The following is a 13,854-nucleotide window of genomic DNA, read 5'->3' on the forward strand; positions in this document are numbered from 1 at the left end:
GGAGCTGAGAGGCTGCATTGGTTTAGGCAGGGAGCAATGTTTGGCCAAGGCCACCCACAACAGTTTCTTCATGGCTGACTCAAAATGGAAGTCCTCCAATTCTGGGGCGAAAATAATGAATGCAAAAATCATAGCTCAAAACCTGCACAAAATTTTCTGGGAACAAAAAATCAGAGCAGCGTGTCAAAAAAAAATCACAATAAAATTGTTAGGCTTCTTGAAACATATATATATTTAGAGAGAGAGTGCATATATGTTTTTTTCAAGAATAATAATACCTGTGTTGTTTTTATATATTAATGTTTTGGCTGAGCCTATATATTTAATTTAACGTAATTTTAACTGTTTTTGCAACATTTCATTTTTCTTGGGGAATTTATTATTTGCCAAACAAACATGATAGACCTCTCTTTGAAGGTCAAGTTTTACTGACTTGCAGGAAGATATTAAGGATTCTGGCTGTTTTATAAATTTTTGGAAAGCTGGAGGTAGCTCTAAAAGTAGAACAAAACAAAACAAACCAAATACAAAAAAAATCTCCCAGCACTTCCTCTGTGATGTGAAAGAGTTTAAGAGAATGAATGATAATGCATTTCTTGCAATCATATAGAGATAACTAAATCAATATTTTATGGAAACATTTTAAGTAAAATACACAGCAGAGATTTTTTGTAACAGGTCTCCCATTATTCTGGATTGCCTCCTTTTTCCATGCAGTCATTTTTTAGGCACTGATCAACAACTAAGAGCTTTGGAAATCATTAAGGAAAGAGAAACAGAGGACTCCATAAAATGTAACTTTGCTGGCTGAGGCATCAGCAAGGATAAAAGAGAAACACTGGCTTAAGTATTGATTGTAGGTGGAATATTATCCCAGGTAATTTACATTTTCAATTCCCATTAATGGGAACTGAGCATCCAAAATGTTAGGCAGAAAATTCACAGCCAAGACCCTTAATTTCACTATTGGAAAACAGAAACAAAGGCAACCTTCCCTCCCTTCCCCCAACCTGGAGGGCTTGCACAGCGCGTATATTTTTGGTTCAGTGATTTCACCCAGTGCAGATGTCATGAAGAACCAGGAGGAGGTTGCCATTTTTGGCAGGGTGTTGTAATCTTTAGAGCCTGCACATGCTAAGTCCCAAATATCAAGATGCCGTAAAGGAGAGAGCTGGGAAGGGGCAGCAGGGCATCACATCCTCGTGCCTGTGTCGCATAAAGCTGTGTGAGTTATCTGCTCGAGAGGGAAACCTCTGTTGCCCTGTTTCCTGCACAGCAGCTGCTTATTGTCAGGAGAGAATAGGAGAGAGAGCCGGCTGCGATACGCGAAAGGAAAGCAGGAAGATCATCACTTTAGTAAGATAAACAGCAAACACATTGTTTAGCTTAAGAGTGAAGATTTAATGCTCTGGTACAATATGTAAAAACTCTGCCCGTTCCCTTTCCCTGAAGTGTCCATGACTGACCCTTTGGGCTGGTCCTGCAGGCTGTGCCCATGCAAGCTGGTCTCACAAACTGTGGCTGCTTTCTGCTTGTGCTGGATACAGCTCCAAGAATGCCTCCACATACCAGGCTGGAGTGGCACCTTTGCCTGGGCACCAAACTTTTTGGGGTTCACCTTTTCAGCATGCTCAGATTAGGTGAGCAGACTGTGGCAATTCTGCTTCTCAGGAATGAGAACGTTATTTTGGGAAAAACAAAATAAAGCCCCACAAACCACGAACAATCCTTCCCTTCAACAAAACAGCCCAGCTCAACCCCCCCAAAATATTTGGTTTATTGTCTCAAACTAGCGAATTTTGGAAAAATGATAATTTTCAGTTCTGAAAAAAACCCCACATTTTTCCCATGTTAAAATTGATCTATTAAAGTGCTTAATGTTGAAGATCCACAAAACCAGTGATGAATGAAATAATCGTTCTCTCCTGTGTAACACCTATGTAAAGTTATAATTCAAAAAAGGAAGAAATAATGTTTTTGTTCCCTTCTAAAGAGAAACATACCTTGCCAAACTAAAATAGCTGATCAAAAGAGGCCTCGAGCATTCCAACAAGCACTGCACACCTTCACCTCCAGAGTGCTGTGGGAAAAGAATTTAGGTTCAGACCATTCCTGGGCACTGCCTTGCTCAGTGACAAACCCTACATGTTTTCAGTAGCTGTGAGGTACCTGAGGGAAGATCTACACCAGATGATATAAAAATGCTGTAGGTATCCCAGAGTTAGCACTGAGCTGTTGCTATGTTTGACTGTCTCCAGCACTGAGTAGCCACAGCACTCAGTTCCTGAGATCGGTGTGTTGTCCTTGGTGTGTTGGTTCTGCTGCTGCTGGTTCCTGTGTCAGGTGTGTCTTGTGTGAGCCCTGCATTGCACAGGGTGGTCCACATGTAACCTCAGTTTGTTTTGAAATGGGAAGCCCCAGCTCCATATACACTGCACAGCTCTTGGCAGCTTTGCATAGGGCACTGCCCAACTATCTTAAAAAATTGAGCTCCTTACTCTGCAGCTTCTTCAACTGGGTTGTTAAGCACTGACTTGAGTGGTTTGTTGAATCACAACTTCAGTAAGTGACGGTTTTGAGTGCTTAAAACTGATTTGTGTTGATATTCTGAAAGGCAGTAGTTTGGTGAAAGCATTTAACAGGTTGCAGGATCAGACCCATAAACTGTGGGTTAATCTGTGGCTCATTTATTTAGCTAGGAATTAGGTTTTACCCAAGGAAAAAAAAGGAAAATTAAATTAAACTCCAGATATTTTCAGTACTTCCTCTAAGATGAGACATAAATTCCCTGTTCCTCTTAATTTCCAGTTTTAACTGCCTTTATGCAACTCTCCTTGCGTGTCACAATACTCTTAAAGAGAAGAAAAATAAAAGCATGTGCCCCATCATTTAAACTCCTGTTGTGATGCAGCAACTGTTGTCAGAGCCTCATCTATGGAATAATAGAGGATGAAACCACACTTCATGATAAAAACTGCAGGCGAGGTCATTCTTACAGTCACCAGCACAAACTGGATATTAATCATAGAGCAAATACATTTCAGAAGCTAAATAAGAGCAGTCCCAGAGCCCTGCTGATAGCTGTGCATCCCACTAATTCACCTCAGTGAACATTTACCTCTAAGCTCAATTAACCCTTATTCCAAGGCCACCCATAAACTTTGTGGTAAATATGCTTTTTTTTCCCCTCTGGCCTCTGTTTTCTATCAGTGGAACAGATCATTTCTGTTGGAGGATAAGAAGCTATCTCTGTTTAGAAATGCAGGTCCCTAATTAAGAGTATGAAATGTCCACTGTGTGTTTATGAGGGAGTGGAATTGGTAGATTATTGATTCTGTAAATTCAGATGCTCCTGAGGGTGTCTGCTATTTCTCCTGTCATCAGGTGTTATTTGAGGCAGGTAGAAATGCTCAGGAGGCAGGTGGGTGGGGGTGTAGGGGAGAGCAATTTCCTGGTGCAATTGCCTGCACACAAAGTTGGTTGTTAAACATGTACAAGAAGCTAAGAGGAGACATCATTGCTGTTGTTTAGTTGTTATTATTATTGTTATTAGTATTATTAGTACTGTTATTATTCTCCCTGCCAAGCATTGTTCAGAGGCAAATTGGAAATGTGGTAATTAGGCCCTGACTGGTAGTGTAGTACTCGTGTCCTGAGCCAAAGTTCAACGCCCTGAAATGAAATTTAAACCAATTAATCTGTTAGATTTTTATCGCTTGTCCGTGTTTTCTCAGCAATTCCCTCAGCACGTGGCCTTTGATCAACTCTCATACAAAAGCTAAAATGTGTGCCTGCTGCTAGCAAGATGGGGCTGACATTAACATGGCACTCATAAAACAATCAGAGCAGTGAAGCCCTCAAACAGACAGGGCATAGTAATATTTAATAAAAGCACACACATAATCTTCAGAATTAGCATTTTGTGCCTTGCAGTACCTTTGGGAGAAGAGCTTTTATTTGTGGAGTGATCATTATTATAACAAAGAAGAGCTACCTAATAATTTCCACTTTAACTCTGCAATATGCCATGAGCATTTCTGAACCATTATGCTAAACTGTGGTGGGGTAATCATTTTATTGTCACAGTTTGAAGGAAGAAAAATCCCCTGTATATCAGTAGCTGGGAGTTGCAGGAACATGGGAACACATTGACACACACAGCACACAACAAAAAACTTTCGGTTTTGCTCCCCGTGTGCTGCAGCTGGTACCTGCCATCCTTTGCATGGGAGGTGACAAGATTTCAACAACGTGTATTCTGAGAAAAGATGAAGATTTCATAAGAACCTCATTTCCCTTGAGGTCATTAAGGACTTTGCTCATAAATCCTTAACATTTATCGATAGAGACCTTAGCTTTGAAGTCAGTGGCAAAATTCCCGTTGGCTTCAATAAGTTTGGGATTGCAGTGCCTCCCTCTGACACCTCTATCTGTGAGCTCGACCTGCAGGAGCAGCACAATGAAACATGTCAGATGTGAACACTGATTTGCCTTGATATTATGCAAAGAAGGAGGGCAGCTCATTAAGACTCAACTGCTGGGCCATTTCAGCAGGTGGAGGATGTGACCACATCACCTTCAGCAAGGAGCTGCAAGGTCTGTGCCTGCAGTTGGAGGGTGATATTTAGTTTTTCCTCAGCCCCACAACTGTTCTGAAGAGGTGCAGTGAACATAATGCTCTCAACGCTAGAAAGTCTGAAAATCTTGTCTGAGAGTTGGGCTACCAAACTCTTTTTGTTCTGATTGTAGTGGGCTTCCAGTTTTTCATTTAAAAAATAAAAAAAAGTTTATATGTGTAGAAATGTGTAATTATTCTTTTTTTGGTTATAATTGTTCTCTAGACTGTTCATGTTATCAATTCTGTACATGTCACTGCCTTTATTGGAACTGGTCTAAGGTCCTTCACTGTGTTTTTCTATCAGTGAAGCTTCAGGCTTTGACTAAAATCTCTTTTTCTACAGAAAAAACCCTAAATTTTATGTAACTTATTTCTATTTGTTTTAAAAACACCATTTTAGAAATGATGCTTTGGTGTTACAGAAGGGCATGAGAAGTGATAATATTTTGAAACAAAACATTTTGTTTTTCTTGGAAATATTGAAGAGTGTTTTAGTTAATTTCAGATAGAGATTCTGGAACTTTGCATTCTGGAAAAAAAAAAAAAGTTCTGTATTTTGGTTTCTCCTCTGACCAAAACAAAATGTAGAAAAAGGTCTCCAAGTGAAAAGATTATTCTGCCTAGTTCTGTTTTTCTAGGGTTGCACAGAAGTAAACACCTTCCAGACAGCACTTTGGAAGTTGCCAAATGATTAACAGAAGAAGTATGAAGAGCTGAGGGCCTGAACTGGCCAGACATTTGTACCAGGGGCATAAATAGAGCTGAGATCATTGCCTTGCCCCCCTCCCAGTGTTACCTGTGGTGATGCTGCAAATGGGACCCAGTTCTTCCATCCTCCTTGGTTCTCCAACCAAAGGGCCTGGGAAGGGCAAAGTTTTAGTAAGATTAATGTTCTGAATGACACTGGTTGTTGCAAACATGTCATTGTATAAACATATTTTGTGCCTTCAAAAACAGGTAGCAGTCTGGATGCCTCCCTCAGCACGTCTCCTCAGGCTTCCTTGGGATGCAGCCCTTGAGTATCCCTGGCAGGGCAGCACCTTCCTGCAGCCCTTCCAATCTGTATAGACACTTGCAGTGTAAAATAAGAGAAGCTGCGTGGGGAAAGCTGGGAGGTCCCACTGGTTTTTGTGATATGGGAAAATAATGCCCTGAAATCTTTTGGGAATGCACAGTGCTCTCGCTCCATCTCATTCTGTGCCTGCAAAGGGTACCATCCTGCCCTGCTTATTAAACCCCCAAGTCCTGCCTTTTCATCCTCAGAGGAGATGCCCTGGGCTATTGCCAGCAGTGTTCATGAGGCACTGATTCAGCACAATTTCTACATATTTAAATGAGATTACACGTGTGATTGGTCACATTGACTTTGCGGGCGAGAGTGTCCCAGTGAACAACTCACAGCCCCAGTTCAACTCAGAAACCTGTGTCTGCCAAAGTCCCCCCAGCTGCCATGGATGAGACTTGGCATGTATTTGATAGGAAGCAAATACATGTATAAAGTATCAGAATCAAATACATGAGGAGAACAGACAGTGCAGCACCTTGTACCCCTGAGTGCAGTGCAGGGACTGCAAAGAACATCACAAGGTAAATACAGGAACTTTAGTGGGGACCTGTAACTGCAGAGTGGTATCTTGCTTTTATTTTAAAGATGAATTGAGTTATAATTTTGGATCGTAGAATCATTTACTTTGGAAAAGACCTCTAAGATCAATGAGTCCAACTGTAAACCCAGCACTGCCAAGCCCATCACTAAACCATGTCCCCAAGTGCCACATATACACTGCTTTTAAATACCCCCAGGGATGGTGACTAAACCTCTTCTCTGGGCAGCCTCTTCCAGTGTTTGACAACCCTTTCAGCAAAGCCTGCATATGTTTTCTGTTAATGGCTTATGGTCTCAAATAGTTTTTATTCACTGGTATTTAGGAAAAAAATGTTGCTTGTAGTCTTTAAGAAAAGTAGCTCATTCTCTGACACATGGGAAACTGATTATCTCTGGGTTTTATTGTGGGGGGTTGTGTCCACAATCAACTGGGAATATTGGAAAGGGTGTAATTTGGAAGTGATTTTAATTTTTATTTATGAAAAAGTTTGATCCTATGAAAGGGCTAGATGGCATTTTGAAAAGCTGCTTTCACTGTAAATCCGTTGCTGTGAACTTGGCTGAAGGGAAAGCATTTGCTTTTGGACATTGCAATGGTTTTTATACACAGTTTTATGCAAGTAACTTGAATCCAAATTAAACATATTGAAGTTACTTCTGTGCGCGCGCTACGTTTTCATGACGATAATGTTGGGATGTTTCTTTTGTTAGCTCATGTAAAAGTTAATGGCTGTGCTCTGCCGAGTTTGGGGTAGGATAATGGGGTTTTATTCTGCCTGTTTGTGTTTTTCACTGGAGCTGGCATCCCCATCAGCTTAAGTAGTGGAAAAGTTTGTGCCTGACACTTACAACCTTTTGTAGGTAGGAACAGGGTCTGTTTGCTCCCCATACATGCCTGGCATCCCCGGTGCTGTGAGAGCAGCAGCGTCCACAGAAACACTCACTGCTCAGAGTGACTCAACAGCTCCCTTCCCAGCTCCCTCCTGCTTCCCAGCTCCGTGCCCACCCGCCCTGCCCAGGGGCTGGGAGGAAGGAGCTTCGCAGCAGCCACACTGACTCTTGCAATTAGCTCCAACCAACCAGAACTTCACTAAATAATCATAAAGATGCACAGGGTCTCTTTAGCACTTTATGTCTGGAGCATTTTAAATTAGGCTTCTGTGAATGAGTTAATTTTCTGTCTTTACAATTAGAAGAATTTAGGACAGGGGCTGTGCCTCATTAAGTAATTCACCACACAGCCACATTAAGTAACTCATGGGTGCAAGGGTGTTATCCTGCATGGTGCTAACATGTGGGTGGCTTTCAGACTCTTATCTTCCTAGTAAATCCCTACTAGGATGAAGTACCTGAGTGCTCTTCCTTCAGAACATCGTCAAATACTCCAAGTCACAAACCAAATTAGCAGCTCAGCCAGCCTTCCCACCAAGTAGCAATTCACAGCCAAATGCCAGCAACCCTAAAAGGAGAGGTATATTTGCATACATATATATACACATACCTATATTTTCAGCTAACAAAGTTCTGCTGGTTGACATTGCAGAGTCAGAATAGGCAATGGCAGCCCTTCATGAGTTTGCAGTACAGCAGCCTCTTCTCTCTGCTGAGGCCTGGGTTCATACCTAAAGAAAAGAGTCTTTCTTTCCAATGCTGATGGTGGAGTTAGGCTGCTCCTTGAACCTGTTTTTCATAACTAATAAAATTACTGCAGTACCTGCTTTACTTAAATGTTACCTAATGGTGTGGTGTGATATTCTCATCTCATGCTGGATGAGCAAGGAGAAGTTGGTGGCATTTTGGGTGGAGTGGCTTCTTTTCCTCAACCTATGTGACCACCATGAGACTCTGCAGCAAAAAGTTACCCAGGGCTTTTTGCCTAACTCAAGTTATGTTATTCCTGTTGCTTCAAGACAATTAAATTCTGAGTTACCCCATTACTGCAGAGGAGAATCAGTGTGTCAGTGTTTATATTGCCCTAGCCCACCAATATTTGAGCTGAGCCTGTTTCTGCTTACATCATCTTAAACCAGAAGTTCTTACTCCAAGATTTAAGGTGACTACTTTGAGCAGTGCCTCTCATTTATCCTGTGGATGCAATGCAACTGGAATGACTGGATGGCAGGCCTGTGGGGTTTGGTTTGGGGTTTTTTTGTAGTAGCCAAAGCATTAATCATGGCAGGATGCTTTAATGCTTGAACAACCTGGGTCTGATTGCAGAATAGTTAAAGAAATGCTGAGGGTTACACCCTTTATTATTTAGCCAATATTTTCCATAATATTTATGGGAGTTTCCTCGATGAATTTGGGTTCTGATAGATAACAAAGAAGAATTACCAATGATTGTTTTATTAACTCAGGTCATGCACATTTCATATAGAATAAAAAAAGGGATTTGTCCTGATTTCCAATTGGTCTCTGCCCATCATGCTGTGATTTTTTTTGTTAATGTAGGATTAAAAAAATTTTTTTTCAATGCAGATAATAAAACCAAACAGAAATTAATTGAGAAAAAAAATGCTTCCAAAGATATAGTTTGAGGTCATGCACATGTACTAGAAAGAACATGATTGCTGAAATCTTTTTGTTAGTAAGGGGGGAAATGAAAGCTCCTTTTATTTTATTTTTCTCACGTCTTCTATCATTAAAATCCGGTTCTAACAGCAGAATACTTCTCTTTTTCATGTGTGTTGAAAAGCAGCTACACCATGTATCAAAGCCATCAGTCCAAGTGAAGGATGGACTACAGGAGGTGCCACTGTCATCATCATAGGAGACAATTTCTTTGATGGGTTACAGGTCATATTCGGCACCATGCTGGTTTGGAGTGAGGTAGGTGTTGTCTGAACGGTAATGTCTAATAGCTTTGTCTCGCTTATAGCCAGCCTGTCCTTTCTCTATGCCACATGCTAAATCAGCAACAAATGTTGAGACATGAATCCTTTCCTCATTCAGGTTTATGAAAATAATTAGTCAAATTTACCTGTGGCAGAAATCCATTATAGCCAGGGGATTTGCAGCTCCTCTCACTGGCCCAGAATTTAGCTCAGTGGATTTTATTACAAGAAAAGGGAATGATAAATGCCTACGTGAATAATTCTGCATTTAGCACTACAATAGCTAAGGGCCCACAGGAAACAAACATTTAGGTGATCCTGCTTTCCAGGGAAATTGGCTGCTTGCAGTTACAGCTCAATGAGGTGGAGATTGCAGAAATACAGCACCTCTGAATAGCACATCCTTAAAGTGTGGATGCTTGATCATAATTGCAACCAAATACACTGTATTGTATCCACAGTGGACTCATCATATTTAGCAGGGGCCCCTGTGGTTTTCATAATAACCTTTTTTTTGTTTCTTACCCACTTTTTGCTGTTGCTATTTCTTCCAGTTCCTTAAATCCTCTCTTCTCCCTGCACATAATTAATCATGGGTTCTGGTATTCTCCAAAAGCCTGTGAAAAGTTAAGACCCAGGCAGTTTCACCCGGGAGGCCACATCCAGTGTGCAGGGCCATAGAAGCCGTGGCAGAGCTCCCCACGGGCACAGGGAGGCAGCTCCAAGGAAAGGTTTACCTTTTGCATTTATGGCTCTTCAAAACCATTTTGGAGGTTTAACAAGAAATTGTTGTTTTCATTATTTTAATACTGAAATAAACATGCTAACAGACAACCCAGCTTCTCTAAAGTATCTGTACAGTGCTTCCCAGTAGCGAAAGGATCTTCTGCTGCTTTAACTCATATCCTGTAACTATTATATCAACAGTATGGCTTAATTCATATCCAGCACATTCCCCTTACTGATTCCATTGCACATATGGCAGCATTTTTTCCATGTGAAGAGTATTCTCTAATGCCCTTCATGGCCTTCACTGTTCTCTCTCCCTCTCTCATCCTTCCACTTGAGGACAAGTGTGGATGAAAGGGCATTCCAGAAAAGGAGATGTAGTAAATGAGCCCTATTCTGAAGCCCTTATGTGATCATGAAAGTGCCCCTTGGGTCCAGTGTAAGCATCTTGTGTGTTAGTATTGAAGCCATTATGTCTACAGACATTTAACAGGGAAAGGTGAAGAGGCTGGGAGGAAAGTGTTCTGATTTTGGTACTGCAGAATTGGATCTTTCATTATAAATCTTGATTCTATTTATTAGAAAAAGCCATTAATTGGCAATTTCTAATCTCAGGAGAGTGAGTGCTGGTCAAAACGTTGTTGCTGATGGTTGCAAGGCCTTGTCATAAAATTAATAATATTAGAGAGGGTCCAGAGCAAAGCCAGTCTGTTGGCTGTGAATGCTGTAAGGGGCTGCAAGCTGGTGTTGAGTGAAAAATGTGTCACTGTCTTTCCCTTACAGAATTGCTCCTTATTTCATAACCTATGAGAGGAGTAGAAAATCCTATAGGGGAAGAGAAATTCTTTCTAAAAGAAGCAGACAAACATGATAAACAAGTGAAGAAATGCATGAGCTGTCTGAGTGATCCCTAAATAATAGTGATCTATAAATAATTCAAATTACACATACAAACCACCTATGAAGTACAAAATAAGTTCTTTCATTTGCCTTCCCATTTCTAAAAATGTCTAGAACATTTTCAGTACCCATGAAGAATATTTTTGTTTTATTTTAATAGAGTATAAAATTGAACTGTCAATCCTCTGAATTTCAGTCCATTTTAAACTTGGAGCAGGTTCATCCTGAGTTGCCAGTCAGGCCCAGTTTTAAGCAAACCTGGCCAGGTTATTTTGTCATTGTATTCTGGATGAATTTTAAAGTTCATCCTGTGGTTTTATGAGTCCAAAGAAAACATAATTTAACTGAACTGCAGAAAATCCCAAACAAAACCAGATAGGTAGAAACTAAAGAAAAAGAGTGAGTCTTGCAGAGCATTTTCACATGGATTTTTCTAGCTTCACTTTCAGTTATAATTGCAGGTGGTTTGGGGAATGAAGTCTAATATTTAAATTAAGCATCATTTTGCTACAGACTTTTCATGGGACCTTGGGCAAATCACATAATCTCCTTAAAGTTCAATTCCCTTTCTCTAACACAGTAATAAGATTAGTCACCTTCTTTGGAGAGGTGCTGTGAAGATAATTATTGTAAAGGTCCTATATTACTCAGATTTTATTATAGCAAAGTCCATGTAAATACCTGAGCTGCATGGATATTTAAAATATAAATCCTACCACAGCTCAGAAGCAGAGTTAAAGGCAAAAAAAAAAAAAAATTGTTCATTTGAAGAGTGAGTTTGTTGCTGTCAAGCAGTATATGTTATAAATAATTTGAAATGTAAATAATATATTTTTAATTTCTTTTACATGTATTCAAGTTTTGTAATTGAAATATTTATATGCTTGAAATGGAGTTGACTGTGTTAAAAAAAAGGAGGTTTAAAATGGTTTCTGAAACACATATTTATTATTTAAACATATATTTTAGCTGTAAACAGTCTAACATAATTGCAACCTTTCTCAGCCAGTGAGAACTAAATAAAAACTTAATTTGTCACATTAATTTTGTGCAGAAATGCAGATACCCTAAGCCAGTAGGTTCAATTAATCCACACCTCCCATATTACTTTATGAAAATGACTTTAAGAGCCTGTGATATTTTTAGAATTCAGCAAAATGGGCCACCTAATGCCTTTTTTTTCCAAGGGACTTTCGTAACCGACAAACAAACAGGGTTGGTATATCGTGTGCACATGCTGAATCTGGACAGACAACTCCCAGCAAATAGTCTGTTTGCCAGACAGACTCTGCCTGTCTGTTTGTGCAGTGCACAGACAGACAGAGCTGTTATTTGTAGGTTTTTACCCAGGTTCTGGGGCTGTGCGTTATTGCAAATATTCCAAATAGGAGCTGCTGATAAGAATCCTCTGTTGTTTCTCTCTCTTATGGGGTGCTGAAAATCCAAGAGTCAAGTTTCAGGGCAAATACAAGATTGTGAAGACAAAATTAGTTTCTTATAAATATTCCACAATATTTGCTTAAAATGAACTATTTCTTCAAACATTTTCCTGCCAAGAACATTCCTCCAGCTGTACAGAGTCAGCTGGAAACAACTTCTTTTTCTTTTATATTAAGAAAAGATGAAGCACTGAAACATATTTTTTTTTTTTACCTTTGTACAGCACAGAAACAGAGGATGACTTTTTGGTTTGGTGGTTTGTTGTTTTTTTTTGGTTTTTTTTTACTGCTGCTGAATCAAATTCTGTGACATAGTTTTTTATTTTGCTTTTTATGTTTGTTATTGATTTTGGAAGTCTCTGTTTTTGAGTGCTTATTTTGGAGCTCTGACTCATTTTTTAAAAATGAGTAGGCACCCTCTTTTTGCAAACCAAGGCTTATTAAGCAGCATCTGGATGCCCAGAATTGAGGCATGCAAAGTCATTGGTCGTTTTTTAAAATATAGGCACCTTAAGGTTCTGTTCTCGCTGAAAGCTGTCATTACCTTCAGTTGGTGGGATTTTTCTTCATTCCTGTCCTAATGGTCCTCTTCAGACAGAGTCAAAGTCAAATTTATGACTGATTGTCACCATTTTCCTAACCACAAACCAGAGCTCAAGCATGCAAAAATAAACTAGTGACTCAGATTAATGACATCTCCTTAAAAAATGTCACTTTTAAAAAAAGAAAGTAACCTGGCACTCTGGAGAGTGTGAAATGATGCTGTATCACACAAGAATGTCTAGAATATAGTAACAAACCACAGAAAGAGGCTTGTTGTACACATTCAACCCAAATGTGTTTTGGATTTTGAAGGACATGCACCTCCCACCATTCTGAAGATCTCCAACTCAGGTTTTAGTGCAACCTACTGCATGTCCCAGATGAGATGTAGGAATTTACACCAAACAGCTACAATGCAGTTGCCAGGTAGCTTTATGTCCAGCCCCATTTCTCACTTTGCTAAATGCTGGAATGGAGGAGGAAGATGGATCTGGCATTTTGGCCGATGGGTTCATGTCCAAATCACAGGTTAATACCTTGCTCAAGATTTACATTTAAAAAATGTATTCATAAATGTACATAACTAATGTTTAAGAATTCTTGGTTCTTGGCATGTTATTTGCTATAGTTGTTTTGATGTCTGTTAATCCACCAAGAGTTCCCAGCTGAGGTGAGAACATAGAACTGGCCATGCTGGGCCTCACAAGCAGGTTCATCTCGCTCAGTTTCTTGGGTTTGGCATTGGGCAAGGACAGATGTCTGTAAAAAAAATGAGGTGAGCATGTCATGATGCTTCACCAAAACTCTCTAGCAGTCTCCAACTGTTTGGGGCTCAGAGGCTTCCAGAAGTGGTTTTACTTTTAATATCCCTGGATGGTAATAGCTTGCCTCTTCCAGATGCTTTACGTGAAAATATGAGGCAGATTATGTCTTGAAGTGTGAAAGGATGGTAGGGAAAGGTGGAGGGAGTTCCCAGTTGCAGACCACAGGTTGACAATGTAGACAGGAAAGCATCCCATAATCCTGGAGTTATTGAAGTCAAGGGCAGATTTGCTTTTGCCATGGGTGGGCCTGGAGTGCCCAGAGCTGTGCAGTACCAGTTGGGTCATGGGGATTGCAAAATGGGGCCAGGGCAATTTGGAAAGCTGGTCCCAGTCTGTAGCACAGATTCTGGCAGCTCTGTGG

At 40.2% G+C, this 13,854-nt stretch overlaps 1 protein-coding gene across 8 annotated transcripts in view; it reads left to right on the forward strand.

Moving 5' to 3' along the window:
- EBF1 (EBF transcription factor 1) overlaps positions 1 to 13,854 on the forward strand; it is a 274,047-nt gene that overhangs the window by 194,628 nt on the left and 65,565 nt on the right. For 4 of the 8 annotated variants that reach the window (XM_064671914.1, XM_064671912.1, XM_064671919.1 and 1 more), the window contains exon 9: positions 8,920 to 9,053. In XM_064671914.1, the coding sequence (XP_064527984.1) occupies positions 8,920 to 9,053 (134 nt within the window). The remainder of the gene's footprint in view (positions 1 to 8,919; positions 9,054 to 13,854) is intronic. The other 4 variants (XM_064671916.1, XM_064671913.1, XM_064671918.1 and 1 more) reach the window with 1 other exon arrangement.

This window comes from Pseudopipra pipra, chromosome 15 (assembly GCF_036250125.1).
Source record: "Pseudopipra pipra isolate bDixPip1 chromosome 15, bDixPip1.hap1, whole genome shotgun sequence".
Classification (NCBI taxonomy): Eukaryota; Metazoa; Chordata; class Aves; order Passeriformes; family Pipridae; genus Pseudopipra; species Pseudopipra pipra.